The sequence below is a fragment of the Gorilla gorilla genome, chromosome 5, assembly GCF_029281585.2.
Source record: "Gorilla gorilla gorilla isolate KB3781 chromosome 5, NHGRI_mGorGor1-v2.1_pri, whole genome shotgun sequence".
Taxonomy (NCBI): Eukaryota; Metazoa; Chordata; class Mammalia; order Primates; family Hominidae; genus Gorilla; species Gorilla gorilla.
Genome location: NC_073229.2, coordinates 174,103,049 through 174,123,412, shown reverse-complemented (window position 1 = coordinate 174,123,412; position 20,364 = coordinate 174,103,049). Strand labels below are relative to the sequence as shown.

Genomic DNA, 20,364 nt, shown 5'->3' with positions numbered 1-20,364 from the left:
TGGGTGCCCCGCTGCCGGCCGATACCCCCGGGCCTCCGGGTCCACAGCGTCCGGAAAAAAACGGCCTTTCGAAGACCTGGGATGACTCGCTGGTCGCGGCAAGGGACCCGCGGTTCCCGTGTCAGAAGGATCAAGGAAATGCGGGGCCTGGTGGGGTGAAGAGCACGAGGTCCCTCCTTCATCCTCGCGGGGACTTTGTCACCGGCTCAGTGTGGAGACCTCACCGTCCCGCTCGAATCCTTTGGGCTCCGACAGTGTGGGCCCCGCGAGGACCCCCATCCTCCTTGCCCTGGGGCCGCTACAGGAGGGCGCCGGGACGCACTAGGTCCTGAGTGTCCAGGGTCCGGCAGGGGCGTCAGGTTGTCGCCCCCCGGATCCCGCCGCTCGCGGTCCAGGGCTCCTGGTTTCTACGCTGGGCTGGGGGCCCCGAGCATGCATGTCGTGGGGCGGAGAAAACCTTGGGATGGTTGGAAATGAAGGATGGGAGGGAGAACCAGAGAAAGGGAGAGGAAGGAAGCAGGGAGGGCCAGAGAACAAAGAGAAACCTCCGCCAGGAAAATGGGAAGAGGATGACACAGGCACAGCCCTACACTCCACCAACTCTCAGTCTCCTGCTCTCTGCCTTGTAAGGAAGGCAGGCCCCACCCCCTCCAGCCTCACAGTGTTTGGGGTCACCCATTCCAGCGGGGTGAGGCGTCGCCTTGTGGGTGCGGTTGGCATTTCCCTGAGGTCTGTGGACACTGAGCACCTTTTCCTGGGCTCACTGCCATTTGCATTCTTCTTTTGATGCCAGTGGGCAACCGGTGGTCTCCAAACTCTGATGAGACCTCGACCCCAGCCGGTGTCGGGCTCTTGACACCGCCTGGGGAAATGAATTCTAGGACCAGTAGGAAAATAGAGAAAGGACGGAGATTTTTTTGTAAAAGGGAAAGTACACACTCATGTAAAGGGAATGCAGGGGAACTCAAGAGAGAGGCAAGTGCAAGGGGGTTTGGGGCTGCCACCTTTCCTGGTTTCTTCAACCAAGGGATGGAATATTCATGAAAATTCCTGAAAGAAGGACAGGGATTCTCAGAACTCTGGTGCCTCGAATTTTTACACCAAATATGGGTATTCTCAGAACTGCTAGGAAGCTGGCTAGTGTGTATTTAGTGTGTTTATCAGCATGTAATGAGGTCCCAGGTGAAACCTAGGTCAAATCCAGGGCCATGTTGGATCCACTCATTCTTAGTCAGCTTGGTCCACATGCTGTTTCTCAGCAACTTATCAGCCCAGAGCCGCTGCAGATATTTCAACAGATTCCTTTTGCTAGTCACCTGAAACTGCTGCCTAAAATTTCCTATTCTTTTGAGACCACCGTGTAGTATACCTGTCTCACTTTGGAGAAATGTCTATTCAAATTCCTTGCATATATTTAAATTGGGTTACTTCATTTTATAATATTGAGTTGCAAGAGTTCTTTATATATTCAGAATAACAGTCCCTTACCAGATACATGATTTTCAATTATTTTCTCTCATTCTGCAAGTTTTCTTTTTACCTTCTAAATGGAGTCCTTTTTGAAGCACAAAAGTTTTACATTTGCATAAAATGAAATCAAACTACCTTTTATTTTGCCATTTTTGCTACTGGCCTACAGTAGTTAAGCGTTTGCCAAATCCAGGGTCACAAAAATTTACTACTCTATTTTCTTCTGAGACTATCATAGTTTCCTGTCTTAGCTGGACATCTGCCATTCATCTAGAGCTAGGTTTTGTGTGTGCTGTAAGGAAGGGGCCCGTCTCATTCTTCTGCATGTGGCATCCAGTTGTCCCAGCACCATTCACTGTAGTGTAGGATGCACCTGCCCAACCTTCTGTCCCTCCTCCTGCACTTGGGGTCAGAAGTGCGTCCTGCTGAATGGTTCTCCCAGGGTTTCCACCAATGAAATCCCCTCATGTGAATCCCATGTAGGAACCTGCTTCTCAGAGGACCTGGACTAGGGAGTGGGTTCGCCAGAGGAAATCATATTTCATGAGATGGAACATTCTGGGAATACTGGCATTTAGCATACCCCTTTCTACATCAAAAGAAGGACATTGCATGATATGGTCATTTGGGTCCCACAAGTCTGTCAACTTAGCTTATTTGTGTTTAATTTGTTTTGTTATTTCTTCTTCTGTTGTTGTTTTGTTGTTGTTTTCTTTGAGACAGGCTCTCACTCTGCCATCCAGTCTGGAGTGCCGTGGCACCATCTCAACTCCCTGCAACCTCAAACTCTCAGGCTCAAGTCATCCTCCCACCTTAGCCTCCTGAGGGGCTGGGACTACAGTCACATGCTACTACACTTGGTTAATTTTTAAAGTTTTCTGTAGAGACAGGGTCTCACCATGTTGCCACGGCTGATCTCCAACTCCTAGCTTCAAGCTATCCTCCAGCATTGGCCTCCCAAGGTTCTGAGATCACAGGCATGAGCCACCACTACTGGCCCAAAAAGTTATGGCATTTTAGTTTTACTTTTCACATGGTTGTGTGACATTATGTAGATTTTTAGAATTCTGTATAAGTAATTTGGGCAATGCTATATAATAAAATGTTTTCTTTAGCCACAGCTTCCTGAAAATAGGAGGGGCATTAAAATGTTGCACATTTGTCAAATCTTGAAGAAGTTTCAAATCTTTAGGGTGATTCTGGCCTCTCATCTTGGTTGACACAATAATCCATAAAAACAAGTAAAGCACCCACTGTGATCTGGAAGGGGTAGGGAGATGAAAGTATTGATAAGCCAAAGTGACAGCCTCTTTGGTAGAAATGATCCTGCCTATATATCTCATGCCCCACAAAAGAGGGTCCTGAATTTGCCACTTCTCCAGAGCTCCATGCAATCCTTGAAGCACTCCCTGGCTGTCTCTGCAAGTTGCTGAACAGCTCCTCCTGCTTTCTGTGGGGCCGCGGAGGCTGCAGGTCCCCTAGGCCCAGGGGTTGTCTTGCGCACCTGGTCCCACCAAGGGTGCACCCACCACCATGGGAGGTGGAGGAGACCAGGTATAGCTGCTCCTGCCCCTACTCCTCTCCTGACCAGCCAATCTTAATAGGATGAAGGAGTAGTGATGAGTGGAGCCATGGAGGTTGGTGCTGGAAAGAACAGAAATGAAGACCTTTGTCCAATCCCTTAAATTATGTGGATCCCTGTCTGAGTACTAGCAGCCCTGGGGTAGTCCGATGATTGGATTCCTCCCATGCATTTTAAACCCCATAGTATGGCAACCATTGTGCTAGGTGCTGGGTTTACATGTGGGTGATGGATGTGTGCGGTCCTCAAGTCACTTAGAATCGAGGGACCGAAACAAACCCCCACGTGGCTGCTGCTGCTGATGTGATGTCCTCGCCGCCATTGGGGCTATCGGGGGCAGAAGAGGGTGTAACTCATTCTGCCTGGAGAGTTGCATGGAGGCTTCTCAGGAGATGGCATTTCAGACTGTTCTTGTAGGCACAGGAAGAATACGGCGTGGCCAGGTGGCCTCAAGAAGACAGGGCATCCAGCAGATGGACAAGCATGAGGAGGAGGCCTGGGGATACAAATATCACAGAACTTTGGAGAGCTGTGAGACGTCTGCACTAACGAACCCTCAGTTACTGGGGTAGACTCTTTCCACAGGGAGGAGGGAATGTCAGAAGACAGGGAAAAAAGGGGGGGCAGGAACCCCCCTGGAGTCCCTGTCTCCCTCCATAGCAAATCAAGCAGAAAATCAATTCACCATTCATATATGCATGTTATCACACACACACACAGACACACATGCACACACACAGAGACATGCAGGCACAGTCACACACACACACTCACACCACACAGGCACACACACACACAAACACACATACATAAATGCATGCAGAAATACAGACACAGCCATGCACATACACGGGCACACACAAAGACACATAGAAACACACGGGAGAAACTGCCTGTCATCTTGAAAGCTGTCATGTCGAGCCCATCGTGCCCATGCACCTTTTACCTCGGGGACTGTCTCCCAGCTAATGAAGGAGTTCTGAAGCCATCAAGCAGTATGTCACCGTGTGATCTGAAACACTCAGAAAGCTCCGCACTCTGACCTATCTTCCTGGTCCCCTTGGGATGAAGCAGCGTCCTGTCGGTTTTCACTGCAGCAGAAGAGAATCCTCCCCCGGGGCAGAACTGCTGGGCCACCAGACCACACCCCTCTGCTCTTTGCCCTCAGTGCCAAAGAGCTCAGGGCACAAACTCGCTGTCAGCAAACCCTCCCGGCTTATTGAAATATTTGAAAAATAAGCAGTGCTGTCTGCTGGAAAACACTAGAAAGTACCAGTCCAAGGTATTTCATAGTTCCAACATCAGACTATGCACCATTACAGGTTACAGGTATGCACCACCACATCTGGCTAATTTTTGTATTTTTAGTAGAGACGGAGTTTCACTATGTTGGTCAGGCTGGTCTCAAACTCCTGACCTTGTGACCTGCCCACTGCGGCTTCCCAAAGAGCATTTTTTCATGTTTGTTGGCCACTTGCAGGTCTTCTTTTGAAAAGCGTCTGTTCACATTCTTTGCTTATTTTTTAATTGGAATTTTGTTCTTGCTTGTTAAGTTCCATGTAGATTCTGGATATTAGAGCTTTGCCAGATGCATAGATTGCAGATATTGCTCCCATTCTATAGGCTGTTTACTGTGTTGCTAATTTCTTTTACTGTGGAGAATCTCTTTAGTTTAATGAGATCACATTTGTCAGTTTTTGTTTTTGGTTGCAAATACTTTTGGTGTCTTCATTATGATATCTTTGCCAGGCCCTATGTCCAAAGTGGCATTTCCTAGGTTATCTTCCAGGATTTTTATAGTTTTAGGACTTACAGTTAAATCTTTAATTCATGTCGAGTTATTTTACATATATGGTGAAATGTACAGGTTCAGTTTCATTCTTCTGCACATGGCTAGCCAGTTATCCCAGCACCATTTGTTGAATTGGGACTCTTTCCCCATTGCTTATTTTTGTTGATTTTGTTGAAGGTTAGAAGGTGTGAAGGTTTCTTTCTGAGCTCTCTATTCTGTTCCACTGATCTAAGTGTCTATTTTGGTACCAGTACCATTCTGTTTCGATCACTGTAGCCTTATATTATAGTTTGAAGTCAGGCAATGTGATGCCTCTGGCTTTGTTCTTTTTGCTTATGATTGTTTTGGCTATTTGGGCTCTTTTTTAATTCCAAATACCTTTTAGATTAGATTTTTCTAATTTTGTGAAAAATGACATTGGTGTTCATAGAGCTAGTGTTGCATCTATAAATTGCTTTTGGAAGTATGACCATTTTAGCTATATTGATTCTCTAACCCATGAGCATGAAATATTTTTCTATGTATTTGTGTTGTCTCTGATTTTTCTCAGCCATGTTTTGTAGATTCTCTTTTTCCACACAAAATCTAGTAGAATCACTCATTTATTACTCGATATCATGGAGGAAAAATGAAATAACATTAATTCTCTACTGAGTAATACAACAAAATTCTAAACTCAGTAGATTTTTGGGAAATATAACTCTTTATTTAAATATCAGTACAGAACAATAAATTACTAAAGGAAACAATCATTAATATAAATTTTTTCTTATTAAATAATTTAAAAATTCTCTTTCAGGACATGGAAAGAATCCCCAGAGGTCTGAAGTCTAATGTGATTATTTTACTGACAATATCATTTGCAAGAAAGAGATCATCATTCAAAGAAGTACTTGATTTTCCAAACAAAAAGAGAAGAAAGAAAATGATATATCTTGCTTAGTCAGCCAGAACTTTAAGTGCAGGAATTCCATCAGGTAGCACCAAGAGAAAATTGCATAATATGTTAGGTATAACTGCTGGTAAAATTGTTGGCAAAAGGAATCAAGGCAGTGAATGAGCTATTGGGTCCATGGTGTCATCATGATCTGCTGGAGGCCGCTGGACGTACACCATAGGTGGTGGGCAGGTGGCCAGCCAGAAGGGTGAGTTTGATCGAACCGTGCTCACAGGGGCTTTTTGGTATCATCTTTAACCTTCAGAAAGGACACAAATGTTGGTTTAAGAGGCAGAGAACCCGGATCACTTTTCCACGGTAATCTTTCCCTAGTCACTCTATGTCTCAGAGCCCCCTGCACTAAGGGTCCTATTTTTCCCTTGAGCCTCAACCCTGGTGACTGCAGCTTGGACCTACCTCTTTCCTCCTCTGTCACATCACAGAGTCAGCCCAGGCCCTGCACCTGACCAGGGGATGGAGTGGAGGGGCCCACAGGTCTGAAGCTGGTAGTGATGGGTCCGCGGCCTCACTCAAGGCCCTCTCTATCATCTGATGACAGGGTCTAAAACATGGCAAGGGGTGGGGCAGACTTCCAAAGAGAGGGCTCTGTATTCCTGTGCCCTTGGCCTTTGGTGGGCCTGCAGACAAACATCCTTCTTTCCTCTTCTTCTTGAGCATCTCCTCACACTGGGAGCAGCACCCATAGTTCTGAAGGTGACTGTCCCTGTTCCACCTTATCAATTCCTTATCCAGCCCAGTGGTGCCCGTGGAACCCCAGCAGCAGCTCAGATGCCCCTTCCTCTGAGTCCACTCTGCTCCAGGCAGGGCCATCAGTGGGCTCAGGATCCGGGATGTGCAGGAGGATGATGGCAGGGGAGCTGCCTCAGGGCCCAGACTCGAGCTGCACATGTCCATGGGACTGACTTTTTAAAAATCCTTCTCTTGAACAGCCTCTACTCTTCACCTTCCACCTTAATTCTTGGAACCTAAGCCACTTTCTGTGGGAAGGCAGCCCTACACTCCCTCCTTTTCAATTAGGTGTACCAAGGCTCTCCCAGGCCCCTCCTCCTGGGATTACACCCAGATCTCTCTCTTAGCCTCAGAGATGGAATCCCCCTTCCCCTGTCACACCTCATGTAAAGCTACCATGATGCACCTAAGCCAATTAAGAGGACTGCCCATGTCTGAATTCCTGCTGCCTGCAGGCCACATACCCTTCCTGAATAGGAACCTGCTCTGAATCAGGCCTGAACTTGCTAAGCCTTCTCAAGCTCAACAGACCCTGAGCCTTGGTATGGGCCCCTCCCTTTCCCTCTGGACTCTGAAGGTGAGAATCCATCAGAACTCAGGGCTGAGCTGCCCAGGTCATTGCCAACATTGCCAACAGGTGACACAAGGTCTCATTCACCTGTCTCATGTTAGGATGAGAAGGTCCCAGCCACAGGGAGGGGTGGGACTCCCATCCTGCCTCCTCACCCACCTGCTCCTTGCTCCACTTCCAATTCTGCCCACAGTACCTGTCACTCTAAAGGACTCTCCTCAGATGCCAGGGAAGATGAAGCAGGGGAGGATGATGAGGAGGCAGCAAAGGATGAGGGTGGTGGCTGTGGCCCTGAGTTGGGTTGTGCCTGAGGACATGGCAAGTGGTGCTGAAATGGAAACACAAAAGTGACAACCCTTGTCCAGGCCCCAGATCTGAGGAGACACCTCCTCAGTTCCTGCCACCCTAGGTCATCCTGGAAGGCAAAAGTTTTGTCCCCTCCCCCCTGGTGTGGGGCAGCCAGTATGACAGGTCCTGGCTTAGGAAGGGAGACGGGGTGTGTCTTGTCCTCAGGGAGTTCACACAGCTGCTGAGGGAAGCAAGGTGACAACACACCCCACCCTTCCGCTGTGGGGGAAGAGGAGGTGATGCCCCAGAGTTGGGGAGGGGAGGATCTCTGGGCTGGCGTTGGAAGTGGTTCTGATGGATTTCCAGAACCAGACCAGTGAAAGGAAAGGAAAAGTGATTCTCAAAAGAGGGAACACTAAGGAAAAAGGTCTGAAAACAGCGACACCTGCAGTTTCAAGGCTGGTGAGAAATCCACAGTGCGGGGAGCAGGAGCAAGTGCAGTGAGGAATAGGAGTCAGGAGGGAGAAGGAAGAGGAGGGTGGGAGAGCACAGGCACGCCAGCACCCCCAGGAGGAGCACCCCACGAGGAGGTCATTTTAACATAAACGTGTACACTGGGATGATTGAAGTTGAACTCAAGAATTAGTTTCTTGAGATCCCCATTTCTGATCTCATTTGAGATCCCCGTTTCTTTTTCTCCTGTTACCTCCTGCACTTGGCTCCAGGGTGCTGTCCATGCCCATCAAGAAGTCCTCAAGCCATCCTGCGCAGTCTCCCATTGAGATGTAATGGAAGGACATGGCCACATCCTTGTCATTCTCCCACATTTCTTTCATCTTTCTGGCTTCAGGATGAACCATTGTCCACATTCTCTTCTCTGAGTCAAAGAGGAGGAAGATCTGTCCATCGAAACTGAACTGCCAAGATCCGCTGCTGTGTCCTTCGGCTTTCTGCTCACAAGACATCCTGGCCTGCAGGGTGAGGGGTTCTGCCCCCACCAGAGAGAGATCAGCTCTGGTCTTGACAAATTTTGCACCCCCATCCTGTTCCCCTTACAATTTCCTGGCCTTACTCTCTCTGCTACATCTTGGCCTTGCCTCTAGACTCTTGAGGGGTAAGATGACCTTCCCATTTGTATTTTTTTTTTTTTTTTGAGAAAGGGTCTTGCTCTGTCACCCAGGCTGGATGGAGTGCAGTGGCGCGATCTCGGCTCACTCAGCCTCCTAAGTAGCTGGGAGTACAGGCGCCCGCCACCATACCCGGCTAATTTTTTGTATTTTTAGTACAGACAGCGTTTCACTGTGTTAACCAGGATGGTCTCGATCTCTTGACCTCGTGATCCGCCTGCCTCAGCCTCCCAAAATGCTGGGATTACAGGCTTGAGCCACTGCACCTGGCTTTCTTTTTTTTTTTTTTTTTTTTTTTGAGACAAAGTCTCACTCTGTTGCCCAGGCTGGAGTGCAGTGGCACCACCTTGGCTCACTGCAGCGTCTGCCTGCCGGGTTCAAAGGATCCTCCTGCCTCAGCCTCCCAAGTTGCTGGGATTACAGGCATGCGCCACCATGCCTGGCTAATTTTTGCATTTTTGGTGGAGACAGTGTTTCACCATGTTGGTCAGGCTGGTCTCGAATTCCTGACCTTGTGATCGGCCCACCTCTACCTCACAAAGTGCTGGGACTACAGGCGTGAGCCACCGTGCCCAGAACCCTTTTGTATTTTTACATGAAAACTATAAATGCCTCTAACCTACCACTGTATCTGCTCCCTGCTGTCCTGGGCCATCTGAAACTTACCCTTGTGTGTGTAATTCTCCTGCTGAATGTCAAGCAGTTGCTCTGTAAGTATGTCCACCACCTTTCTCAGTACTGGGTTCTGTGCTTTCCAGGACTTTGTGACATTTAGTTTATTCCCCAGGGGACTGACGGGTGTGACTGTCTTGTTGCCACAGTCATAGTGAAGAAAAGTCTTTTTATCCACCTGGCCTTGAACCGCACACCACCGTGGTCCTGGTCTGAATTTAGGGATGATGGTGATGTCATAGCAAAGAGAGTGAGGGTCTGTGGAGAAAGGCAGGTGAGGGGTGGGTGGGGAGAAAAAGACCCCTAGTTAGCCCCCCTCCACGCTGTGTCAATAAGAGGATGCCTCTGGCGGGCTGGGCTGGCCCAGGAAGGCGTGCCCCCTCCAGAACTGTGGTGTCTACAAGTTTAAGGCGAGTGCTCGCCCCTTGCATTAGGACAAGGAGGAGGAGGAGGAGGAAGTCTCTGTCTGCTGAGAAACCACATGTCCCCAGACATGTCCCACTGCCCCTCTGCCCACATCAGTCAACACATGACCTTGCTAGAGAGGTGCCAGGCCTCTCTAGCAAGAGAGGAGGAAGGGCCTGGTTGGCAGAGGATCTTCAGCAGTAGCCCACGTGGACTGCAGGAGGTGGGAGAGGGTGTGGGTCCACCCCTGTGGGTGCTGGTGCGTGGTTGAACAGAGTGAGGATGGAACCCCGTTGGATAAAGAAGAGTTAATTATCATGGTCACAGGATTTAACATGTTGGCAAAGCCCCTGGTGATGGCATGCATCTGCTATGAGGAGGCCTTCCTGAAACCTTGGACAAAGAGATGGTCCACACAGCAAGAAATGGAAAATCTGAAAGTCTAAGGCAGGTAGTGGAGGGAGAGATCACAGGCTCAGAGAAGTGCCCATGCCAGAGGCGTCTAAGTGTGAAAATCCAGAACAATGTCCATCCACTGTGCTTATGGGAAACCTGGAGGACTCCTGTTTACCCAGCATATAAAGAAGGCCCCATGAGAAGGCATCAGAATGGAATGAAGCTTAGGGATGCCTATTGCTGAAGGCCAGGGTTGGGGGTAGGAGATGCTGTTCCTGAAATCTGCTCCCAGAGTAATGGGATGAAAAATTCTGAAATTACAAATTCCAGGTGGAGGCTGTCAACTGTCAGGAGCAAGGAGGGTGCAATGATGGAAATGATTAGAGAAGTCACAATGCCAGCTGGGGACCTCAGTTATACAAAGTTATGCCCATGGCTCATAGAACAAAGGGGTCCAAGGTCCAAAAGAGATGGAAACCCACCCCGGATACTACTGGATTTAAATAATTACAAGAAACAGAGATAAACCAAATCAGGAGGCTGAAAGTAGCCAGTCCATCAAGAACGAGGCTGCTTTGCCTAATTTGCAGAATAAAGCCACTTCTCAGACCCTGAACCCATGACTAGAAGAAGACACCAGTTTCTAGTGAGGAAGGACCCTTTAACCCTGCAGCCAGGACAGTGAGTCCTTGTGGCCTTCTCCAAAGATATTTATGGCCAATAGAGTTTGCTGTGAAGGGCAATTTTGTAAACATGTAAAGGTGTGCAGGGAATATATTCTCCATTGTAACTACTCAACTCTGCTGTTGAAGCTCAAAAGCAGCCATAGACAATCCATGAATGATGAGCGAGGCTGGACCTACCTTAAGTGCCCAATGACCCAAGACCCCCTAAGATCCTAGAGGTACATGTGGTCACAATGTCTAATTGGAATCACAACAGAGATTCCATGTGAATGTTCAGAGACAAGGCAATGCCACTCACAGCAAGGAAACTGCAACATTAAGCAGTGGCTCCTGTAGAGTACTGCGCCTTGGCAGAGATGGGGCCTTTTGCCATGCATATAAAGAAGGCCCCATGACAAGGCACCAGAATGGAATGAAGCTTAGGGATGCCTATTGCTGAAGGCCTCAGAGCTGCCCATTACTGGTGGGCTCCTCACCCTCTAGGTCATTAGGAAGATAGGCCCAGCAGTGAGAAGACGCGGGTGGTTCTTCTGGGATGGGCAGGAACAGGGCCACCGGGAACCAAGAAGCTGCACAGGCAGTTGGACCCGATCCCCAGGACACCACGTGGCTGCACTCCCTCACCCTCAGCTCACATCTGAGGCTTCAGGGAGGGTACCTGATGGTCCCCGTGGATGCCACTCAGCACAAAGGAGGGGAGAATAAGCCCCCAACTATGGGACCCCCACTCCCATCACATCCACACCACCCAGAAGCCACAGGCAAGGTTGGACCACCTTCTACTCTCCAACTGACACCCGAGACATCACTTGGAGATGACACCCTAGGGGATGGGGCACTATTCACTGGGACATTGTAATCCCCTGATCTGGGATCAGCAACCTAGGACAGGGTCCAAATCTGGTTCCCCCTATTTGAAGGTTGCCATTGCCTGCTGTTGCTCTGCAAAGGGACAGGACTGGACACAGAGACGGAGAACCCACGGCCTGCAAAGATCACAGGGCATCCTTCCTCCCTTTCTAGAAAGGGTTTGCTGACCCCTGTCTACACACTGACTATTCTCTATGACGCTAGCACCCCCGTAGGAAGAACAGGCGGTCTGGGCCCCAAGGGCAGAAGTGGGTGCCTCTACTCACCAGAGTTCCCAGGGTCATCCTGGAGGAAATGGTGCTTCCCATCCCCCCTGCACAGGTTCTGAGGGGAGCTTGGGGTGTGTTTGCTGGGGTGTGTCCTCAGGCAAGAGGCAGAAGGTGTGACGTGGTGTAGGAGGTGGTGAGGTCCCCTTCATGGATGGGGAGACCTCTGGGGTGACCAGCTGGGCTGAGGTGGGGAGTAAGAGGACGTGACCTGGGCGGTGGCAGTGGATGGTGAGGGGAGGGGTGGCGGTTGTCTGCTGAGCCCCTGGGTGCAGGTGAGTTTCTACAGGAAAGTGCAGGGAAAAATTAAAGGGCACGCAGCCCTGGGGGCGCTGGAGGGTTTGTGTGGTGGAGAGCGGGTGAGAGCAGAGCAGGCCTGTGGCTGTTGGGGGTGTCTGTGATCGCGTCCCTGTGGAATCCCGCTTCACCCCTGTCCTGTCCCCAGCTCCGGTTCCGGGGGCTCTGGTTTTTCCTTCCCGAGGGCGGGTGGGACTGCCAGGCTGCACCAGGGATCCCGCCCCACCTCGCTCTCTGCAGCCCTCCGGCCCCTCCACCCTCCTGCCAGCCTCCTTTCCACCCCGCTCCTTTTCGCCTCTTCCAGGGCAAGAAGCAGCCTCGGGGAGTGGACCCAGCAGGAAGGAGCCGCCGACCGGAACTGAACGGGGGCACAGTTCGGGGAGATCTCCCCCGTCCTTCTAGAAGCCTCCCCTCCTCTGAAACCCGCGGCAGTTCACAGCCCCCCAGGTTTGGTCCCCGCCCGGCTTAGGCTCCATCCACGAACTCACCGGCTCGCCCAGCCCGGGACCAGCCGGACAGCAGGAGCAGAAGCGGGAGGCACAGAAGGATCTTGGTAGCGGCGGCTGCTGCCATTGGGGACCCAGAGCGCTAGGGACGAGAGACTTGATGGAAGGAGAGCCTGGAAGATGAATCACCTCGAGGTTTTAAAGCCTCCCTATGTATGGGCGCGCCCCACGTTTCCCGCTGTCATAGCGTCACGCGGTTAGAAATATGACTGGCTGCCCTGACGGTGTCCCTCCCCTTTCCGGGCGTCCCTCCCCTTTGTCCCAGCCCCCTTCGGGTTGGTGTCTGGGTGTCCGCCCGGCTCCTGCCAGGACACGGTTCCTTCCACGACAGACTCGTTTAATCATCACAACAGTTTTTTACTGAAGGTGAAGAAACTTGCAGAGGAATATTCAGCGGCGGCGGCGTCTCCCTGTCCCCGCCTGGGTCCGCGACACTCTCCCTCCCTCTGCTTGCGCCGCGAGGTCCCTGACTCATCATGTTCTGGGCGCAGCCACGGGCCTGATCGCGTCCCCTCCACTACTTCCCCAGTTCCCAGTGGACGTGATTACAGTCCGGGCTAGGTTTTATTATTCATTTATTTATTTAGAGACGGAGTTTCGCTCTTGTTGCCCAGGCTGGAGGAGTGCAGTGGCGTGATCTCGGCTCACCGCAATCGCCGCTTCCCCGGTTCAAGGGATTCTCTGGCCTCAGCTTCCGGAGTAGCTGGGATTACAGACGCCCTCCACCACGCCCGGCGAATTGTTTGTATTTTTGGTAGAGATGGGGTTTCATCTTGTTGGCCAGGCTGGTCTCAAACTCATGACCTTAGATGATCCACCCGTCTCGGCCTCCCAAAGTGCTGGGATTACAGGCGTGAGCCACCGCGCCTGGCCCGGGCTAGGTTTTATTACAGGAGCAGCAGGCAGGGTTCCAGAGGTTTAAAACAACATATTGTACACTAAACAATTTGTCAAGATGGTAAATTTTATCTTCCATGTTTCTATCAAAATTAAACAGCTTTAAAAATATAGATTAAAAAATTATGTCTTGTTCCTGCTCTGCCCAATGCAGATTGGCCAAAAGAGTCTACTTATTAAAATCGAGGACAACATTGAGGACCCCGTTCCTAAAATCTCAACCTGTGACACACTTGCTGATTTAGAAAGCTCCTCAGAGAGATGGGCCCTGAGCTCCCAGTTCAGCAGCCTCCCTCGCCCAGGTCCACGGACGGCACAGGGGGCTCAGCAGAGCAGGTTCAAGTGAAAGTTCCTGGTGATTCCCCACTGTTAGTGCATTCTGCTGGCCTCTTCCCCCTGGGCAAAGGGCCAGCCACCCTTCAAAGCTAGGCACAAATGCCCCATCCCGTGTGTGTCCCTCGTGTTCCCACAATACAGAACACCCTCCTGCTCCCTGAGACCTGGGTCCACAGTGAGTGCATCCAGATCTCCCTGTGTGACAACTGCTCACACAATTTAATTTGTGTGTGTGAGCATGTGTGACAGACTCTTACTCTGTCACCAGTCTGGAGTGCAGTGGCACGATCATAATTCACTGAATCCTCAACCTCCTGGGCTCAAGGCTTACTCCCCACTCAATATTGGAGAGTGTGGGGCAAGATAGTCTGAGCCACTAGCTGAGCCGTCCTCTTGTTACTGTTTCCTATGCCCTGGCAGATGCCTCAGTAGTATTCACTCCTGGATTTACCATGCCCTGTGTTAGATTGGTCCAGGGGCTGAGTGGGTCTCGGCTGTGAGTGCAACTGGGGTGAGTCATTCTGCCAGGATTGGGAACTGTGTTACTCAGGAAACTTTTCTCATCACCCACCCCAATCCTGTCCCAGATGGGAGGAGCAGTGAGTGCTGTGTCCAGGCTCCCTGCTTTCCCACTGCTCTCAGAATCACATGAGCTCCTCCCCAGATGGTGTGGGGTCTGAGCTCTCCATGTTCACCATGCTCCCACCATTGGCTCCCCATTTCACTGCCCTCCCAGCATCATCCCAGCCCCTTCAGGGTCACTGCCTGACCAGGTGGGGGTTGGGTGAAGAGGCAGAGGTCAGGGCAAGACCCCTGGTCCATTCTGACTTTAGGTTCCTCTCTGAAACGCGACTGCATTCCACATCCTGTTCCTCTGGCAACCTCAGTTGGGATCACCTGTAGGGCAGTGTAGAATCCTGGCGGGTGATGACCAATTCCTGCCACCATGGCTTTTCAAGTATATCGATTTTTCCTAAAATGGATAAACAGACTGGCAATAAGTTATGGAAATACTGCTTTCCTTACTAACAGTAGATATGTGTTTATGTATCAGTTCTGGTTTTTAAAACAAATATAAACCCATAGGCACTCTGCTGAAAGCAGATTCTATCTCAAAATAACACACTTTGAAGATCTTGCAATACCCGCACATACAGATTTTTTCCTTTTTATCTCTGCACATTACACAGAATGACTGCATCACAACAAAAGTAACCAGTATCTGTGTCTGAAGATCCAGATGGTCTCCAGTGACTTTTAGAGAAGCGAAATGCTGCAGAAAGTGTGCTTGCATGAATCACAATTTCATTGTGTAGAATAGATTTCCAGACAGAATTGCTGTGCAAAGTAATGCACCTTTAAAGCGTCTCATGTCATAGGATGGCAATGCTGGCGACACTCTTGTCTGTGATTGTGATGACCCAGCTTGGGCAGAGGATGGTGAAACATCCACCGTAGAGGGAGGGGAAACTGGTACAGGCTTCCTGAAGGACAGGGTGACAGGGTTCATCAAGGGTCAAAAATATCCGCGTCTGAATTGAGAATATGTATTTATATTCGTTTGAAACGGCATAAAGACTCCCTGGAAAGATGAGAAGAATCAAATAAACTTTCCTCCCTGGCGTGTGGCCAATGAGAGTGGACGCAGGCAGGGGCGGGGGAGCCTTTCACACATGATTTTTCAGGGTTTTGATTCTGAAACAGGTGAAAATGTGGAGGTGAAGTAGTAAGGAAGAGTGGGGCCGAGAGTCCCAGGGACGGTCACACGTTGGGCTCGCCTGATCTGTTGGGGGCCACTAGGGTCCGGGGAGGAGAACCCGGGCAGCTGCGTGCGGGTCTGCTGCAGCGACGAGGCACTGGTTCTAGATATTTACCCAACGGTTTTGTCACAAAGGGGATATTATAGGTGATTTCTGATTTCAACCACAGATGACTTTCGGAGACAGTTCGCATATGCGGTTTCAGTTTTCACCCTGCTGCTTCCTCTCCGGGTTCTGCGCGCTCCTCCCAGGACGCCCGCTTCGCCCGAGCTCCGGACCCGGGTCCTGCCCGGTTGAGACCGCGGAGTGGGTGCCACGCTGCCCGCCGATGCTCCCGGGCCTCCGGGTCCACAGCCTCCGGACAAAACGGCCTTTCGAAGACCTGGGAGGACTCGCCGGTCGCGACAAGGAACCGTGGCAGGAGACAGGAAATGCGGGGCCTGGTGGGGTGAAGAGCACGAGGTTCCTCCTTCATCCTCGCGGCGACTTTGCCACCGGCTCAGTGTGGAGACGTCACAGTCCCGCTCGGATCCCTGGGGATCCGACAGTGTGGCCCCCACGAGGACCCCCATCCTCCTTGCCCTGGGGCTGCTGCGGGAGGGCGCCCGTGGCGCACTAGGTCCTGAGTGCCCAGGATCCAACAGGGGCTTCCCGTTGTCGCCTCCCCGACCCCGCCGCTCGCTGTCCAGGGCTGCTGCTTTCTCCATTGGTCTGGGGGCCCCGAGCATGGACGTCGTGAGGCAGAGAAAACCTTGGGATGGTTGGAAATGAAGGATGGGAGGGAGAACCAGAGAAAGGGAGAGGAAGGAAGCAGGTAGGGCCAGAGAACAAAGAGAAACCTCCGCCAGGAAAACGGGAAGAGGATGACACAGGAACAGCCCTACACTCCACCAACTCTCCGTCTCCTGCTCTCTGCCTTGTAAGGAACGCAGGCCCCACCCCCTCCAGCCTCACAGTGTTTGGGGTCACCCATTCCAGCGGGGTGAGGCGTCGCCTTGTGGGTGCCGTTGGCATTTCCCTGAGGTCTGTGGACACTGAGCACCTTTTCCTGGGCTCACTGCCATTTGCATTCTTCTTCTGATGCCAGTGGGCAACCGGTGGTCCCCAAACTCTGATGAGACCTCGACCCCAGCCGGTGTCGGGCTCTTGACACCGCCTGGGGAAATGAATTCTAGGACCAGTGGGAAAATAGAGAAAGGACGGAGATTTTTTTTGTAAAAGGAAAAGTACACACTCATGTAAAGGGAATGCAGGGGAACTCAAGAGAGAGGCAGGTGCAAGGGGGTTTAGGGCTGCCACCTTTCTGGGTTTCTTTAACAAGGGGTGGAATATTCATGAAAATTCCTAAAAGAAGGTGGAGACTGCTCAGAACTGTGGTGCCACCCATTTTCACACCAAATATTGGTGTTCCCAGAATTGCCAAGACGCTGGTGTGTGTGCGTTTAGTATGTCAGTTAGTGTATAATAGGGTCCTAGGTGAAACCGAGGCCAAACCCAGGGCCATGTTGGGTCCACTCATTCTTAGCCAGCCTGGTCCATACCCTGTCTTTTAGGGTCTTATCAGCCCATAGCCTCTGCAGATATTTCAACAGATTCCTTTTGCTAGTCACCTGAAACTGCTGCCTAAAGTTTTTTCTTCTTTTGTGACCACACTGTATTATACCTGTCTCACTTTGGAGAAACATCTTTTTGAATTCTTTGCATATATTTAAATTGGGTTATTTTGCTTTATAATGTTGGGTTGCAAGAGTTCTTTATGTATTCAGGATACCAGTCCCTTACTAGATATACGATTTTCAAATGCTTTCTCTCATTCTATAAGGATTTTTTTTAACCTAAATGGAGTCCTTTTTGAAGCACAAAAGTTTTACATTTACATGAAATGAAATTAAACTACCTTTTATTTTGTCATTTATGCTACTGGCATACAGCACTTAAGAAACATTAGCCAAATCTGGGGTCACAAAAATTTACTGCTCTGCTTTCTTCTGAGACTTTCATAGTTTCATGTCTTAGGTGAACATCTGCCATTCATCTAGAACTAGTTTTTGTGTGTGCTGTAAGGAAGGGGTCAGCCTCATTCTTCTGCATGCAGCATCCAGTTGTCCCAGCACCATTCACTGTAGTGTAGGAGGCACCTGCCCAACCTCCTGTCCCTGCCTCCTGCACTTGGGGTCAGAATTGCCTCCTACTGAACGGTTCTCCCAGGGTTTGCACCAGTGAAATCCCCTCATGTGAATCCCATGTAGGCACCTGCTTCTCAGAGGACCTGGACTAGGGAGTGGGTTCGCCAGAGGAAATCATATTTCATGAGATGGAACATTCTGGGAATACTGACACTCAGCATACCCTTTAATTCATCAAAAGTGAAAAATCACATTATTTGGTCATTTGGGTCCCACAATTCTTCTGTCAATTTAGTTTACTTGGGTTTATATTTTTTTGTTGTTGTTTCTGCTGCAATTGTTGTTGTTTTCTTTGAGACAGGCTCTCACACTGTCACGCAGGCTCAAGTGATCCTCCTACCTTAGCCTCCTGAGGAGCTGGGACTACAGTCACATGCTACTACACCTGGTCAATTTTTAAATTTTCTGTAGAGACAGGGTCTCACCATGTTACTTGCCATGGCTGATCTCCAACTCCTAGCCTCAAGTGTTCCTCCAACATTGGCCTTCCAAAGTTCTGGGATTACAGGCATGAGTCACCACTTCTGGTCCAAAAAGTTATGGCTTTTTAGTTTTTACTTTTCACATGGTTGTATGACATTATGTAGATTAAAATTCCATATAAGTAACTTGGGTAATGCTATACAATAAAATGCTTTATTCAGCCACAGCTTTCTAAAAATAGATGTGGCATCAAAATGCGCATTCATCAAATCTTGAAGGAGTTTCAGATCTTTAGAGTGATTCTGAATTCTCGTTTTGGTTGACACAATAATCCATAAAAACAAATAAAGCACCCTCTCTGATCTGGAAGGGGTAACGAGGTGAAAATATTGATAAGCCAAAGTGACAGCCTCTTTTGTAGACATGATCCTGCCTAAATTTCTCATGCCCCACAAAAGAGGGCCCTAAATTCCCTGCTTCTCCAGAGCTCCACGCAGTCCTCGAAGCACTCTCTGACTGTCTCTGCAAGTGGCTGAACAGCTCCTCTTGCTCTCTGTGGGGCTGTGGAGGCTCCAGGTCCCCTAGGCCCAGGTGCTGTCATGCTCACCAGGTCCCACCATGGGTGGTGGAAGAGACCAGGTATAGCTGCTCCTGCCCCTACCCCTCTCCTGACCAGCCAATTTTAATAGGAGGAAGGAGCAGGGATGAGTGGAGCCATGGAGGTTGGTGCTGGAAAGAACAGAAATGAAGACCTTTATCCCATCCTCCAAATGATGGGGATCCCTTTCTGAGTTCTAGCAGCCCTTTGGTAGTCTGATGATTAGATTCCTCCCATGCGTCTTAAACCCTATCATATGGCAGGCACTGTGCTAGGTGCTGGGTTTACACGTGGGTGATGGATGTGTCCAGTCCTCCTGGAACTTAGAAACCAGATATGTCCAGTCCTCCAGGCACTTAGAATCCAGGTACAGAAACAAACATCCACATGGCTGCTGCTGCTGATGTGTTGTCCTTGAGATGGTTGGGGCTATGAAAGGGCAGAAGAGGGGGTGACTCATTCTGCTTGGGAAGTTGCATGGAGGTTTCTTGGGAGGTGGCATTTCAGACTGCTCTTGTAGAAACTGGAAGAATACAGTGTGGCCAGGTGGGAGGAGAAGACAGGGCACCCAGCAGAGGGACAAGCATGAGGAGGAGGCCTGGGGTGCAAATATCATAGAACTTTGGGGAGCTATGAGAAGTCTGCAGTAATGAACCCTTAGTTACTGGGGTAGACTCTTTCCACAGGGAGGAGGGAATGTCTGGAAGGAAGGTAGGGAAGGACGGGTGGGCAGGAACCTGTCCTGGGGTCCCTGTCTCCCTTCACAGCAAATCAACCAGGAAATCAATTCACCATTCATACATATACATATAGCATACACTCCCACACACACACAGACACACACACAGAGATATGCACATGTGGTCTCACACACGCAGAGAGACATGCATGCATAGTCTCACACAAACACACACAGTCGCATGCACAGTCTCACACACACACTACACAGGCACACACACATATGCACACACACAGGCACACAGACACACACATAGACACATACAAACGTTCATGCACAAATACAGACACACACACACGCACGTGCACACACAGACATACATAAACACACGGGAGAAAGTGGGTGTCATCTCGAGAGTTCTTGTGTCTGTCCCATCCCGCCCACTCACCTGTCACCTCTGGGGCTGTCTCCCAGCTCATGAAGGATTTCTGAAGCCGTCAAGCAGTATGTCACTGTGTGATCTGAAACACTCAGACACCTCCTCACTCTGACCTTCCTTCCTGGTATCCTTGGTTCTGGGATGAAGCAGCGTCCTGTGGGTTTTCGCTGTAGTAGAAGAGAAAACTCTCCCCTGGGGCAGAACTGCTGGGCCACCAGAGAGCACCCCTCTGCTCTTTGCCCTCAGGGCATCTTGATCTGCAGGGTGAGAGGAACTGCCCCAATCCCCTGAAATAAACTCTTTATTGATCTCTCATCCACCATGATGTCACAATTGTCTCATCCACCATGATGTCACAAACTCACTGTGAGCAAACCCTCTGGGCTTATTGAAATATTTGAAAGATTAGTGGTGCCATCTGCTGGACACCA

At 50.1% G+C, this 20,364-nt stretch overlaps 1 protein-coding gene across 1 annotated transcript; it reads right to left on the bottom strand.

Moving 5' to 3' along the window:
* Window positions 1-5,528: 5,528 nt before the first annotated feature.
* On the bottom strand, window positions 5,529-20,206 carry LOC115934969 (UL16-binding protein 2). Its single transcript, XM_031012318.2, has 6 exons — window positions 19,943-20,206; window positions 12,598-12,728; window positions 9,184-9,447; window positions 8,097-8,378; window positions 7,299-7,430; window positions 5,529-6,040 (listed from the first exon to the last, which is right to left on the bottom strand). The coding sequence occupies exons 2-5, from the start codon at window positions 12,680-12,682 to the stop codon at window positions 7,321-7,323; spliced, it is 741 nt and encodes a 246-aa protein (XP_030868178.1). The 5' UTR covers window positions 12,683-12,728; window positions 19,943-20,206; the 3' UTR covers window positions 5,529-6,040; window positions 7,299-7,320.
* Window positions 20,207-20,364: the final 158 nt, after the last annotated feature.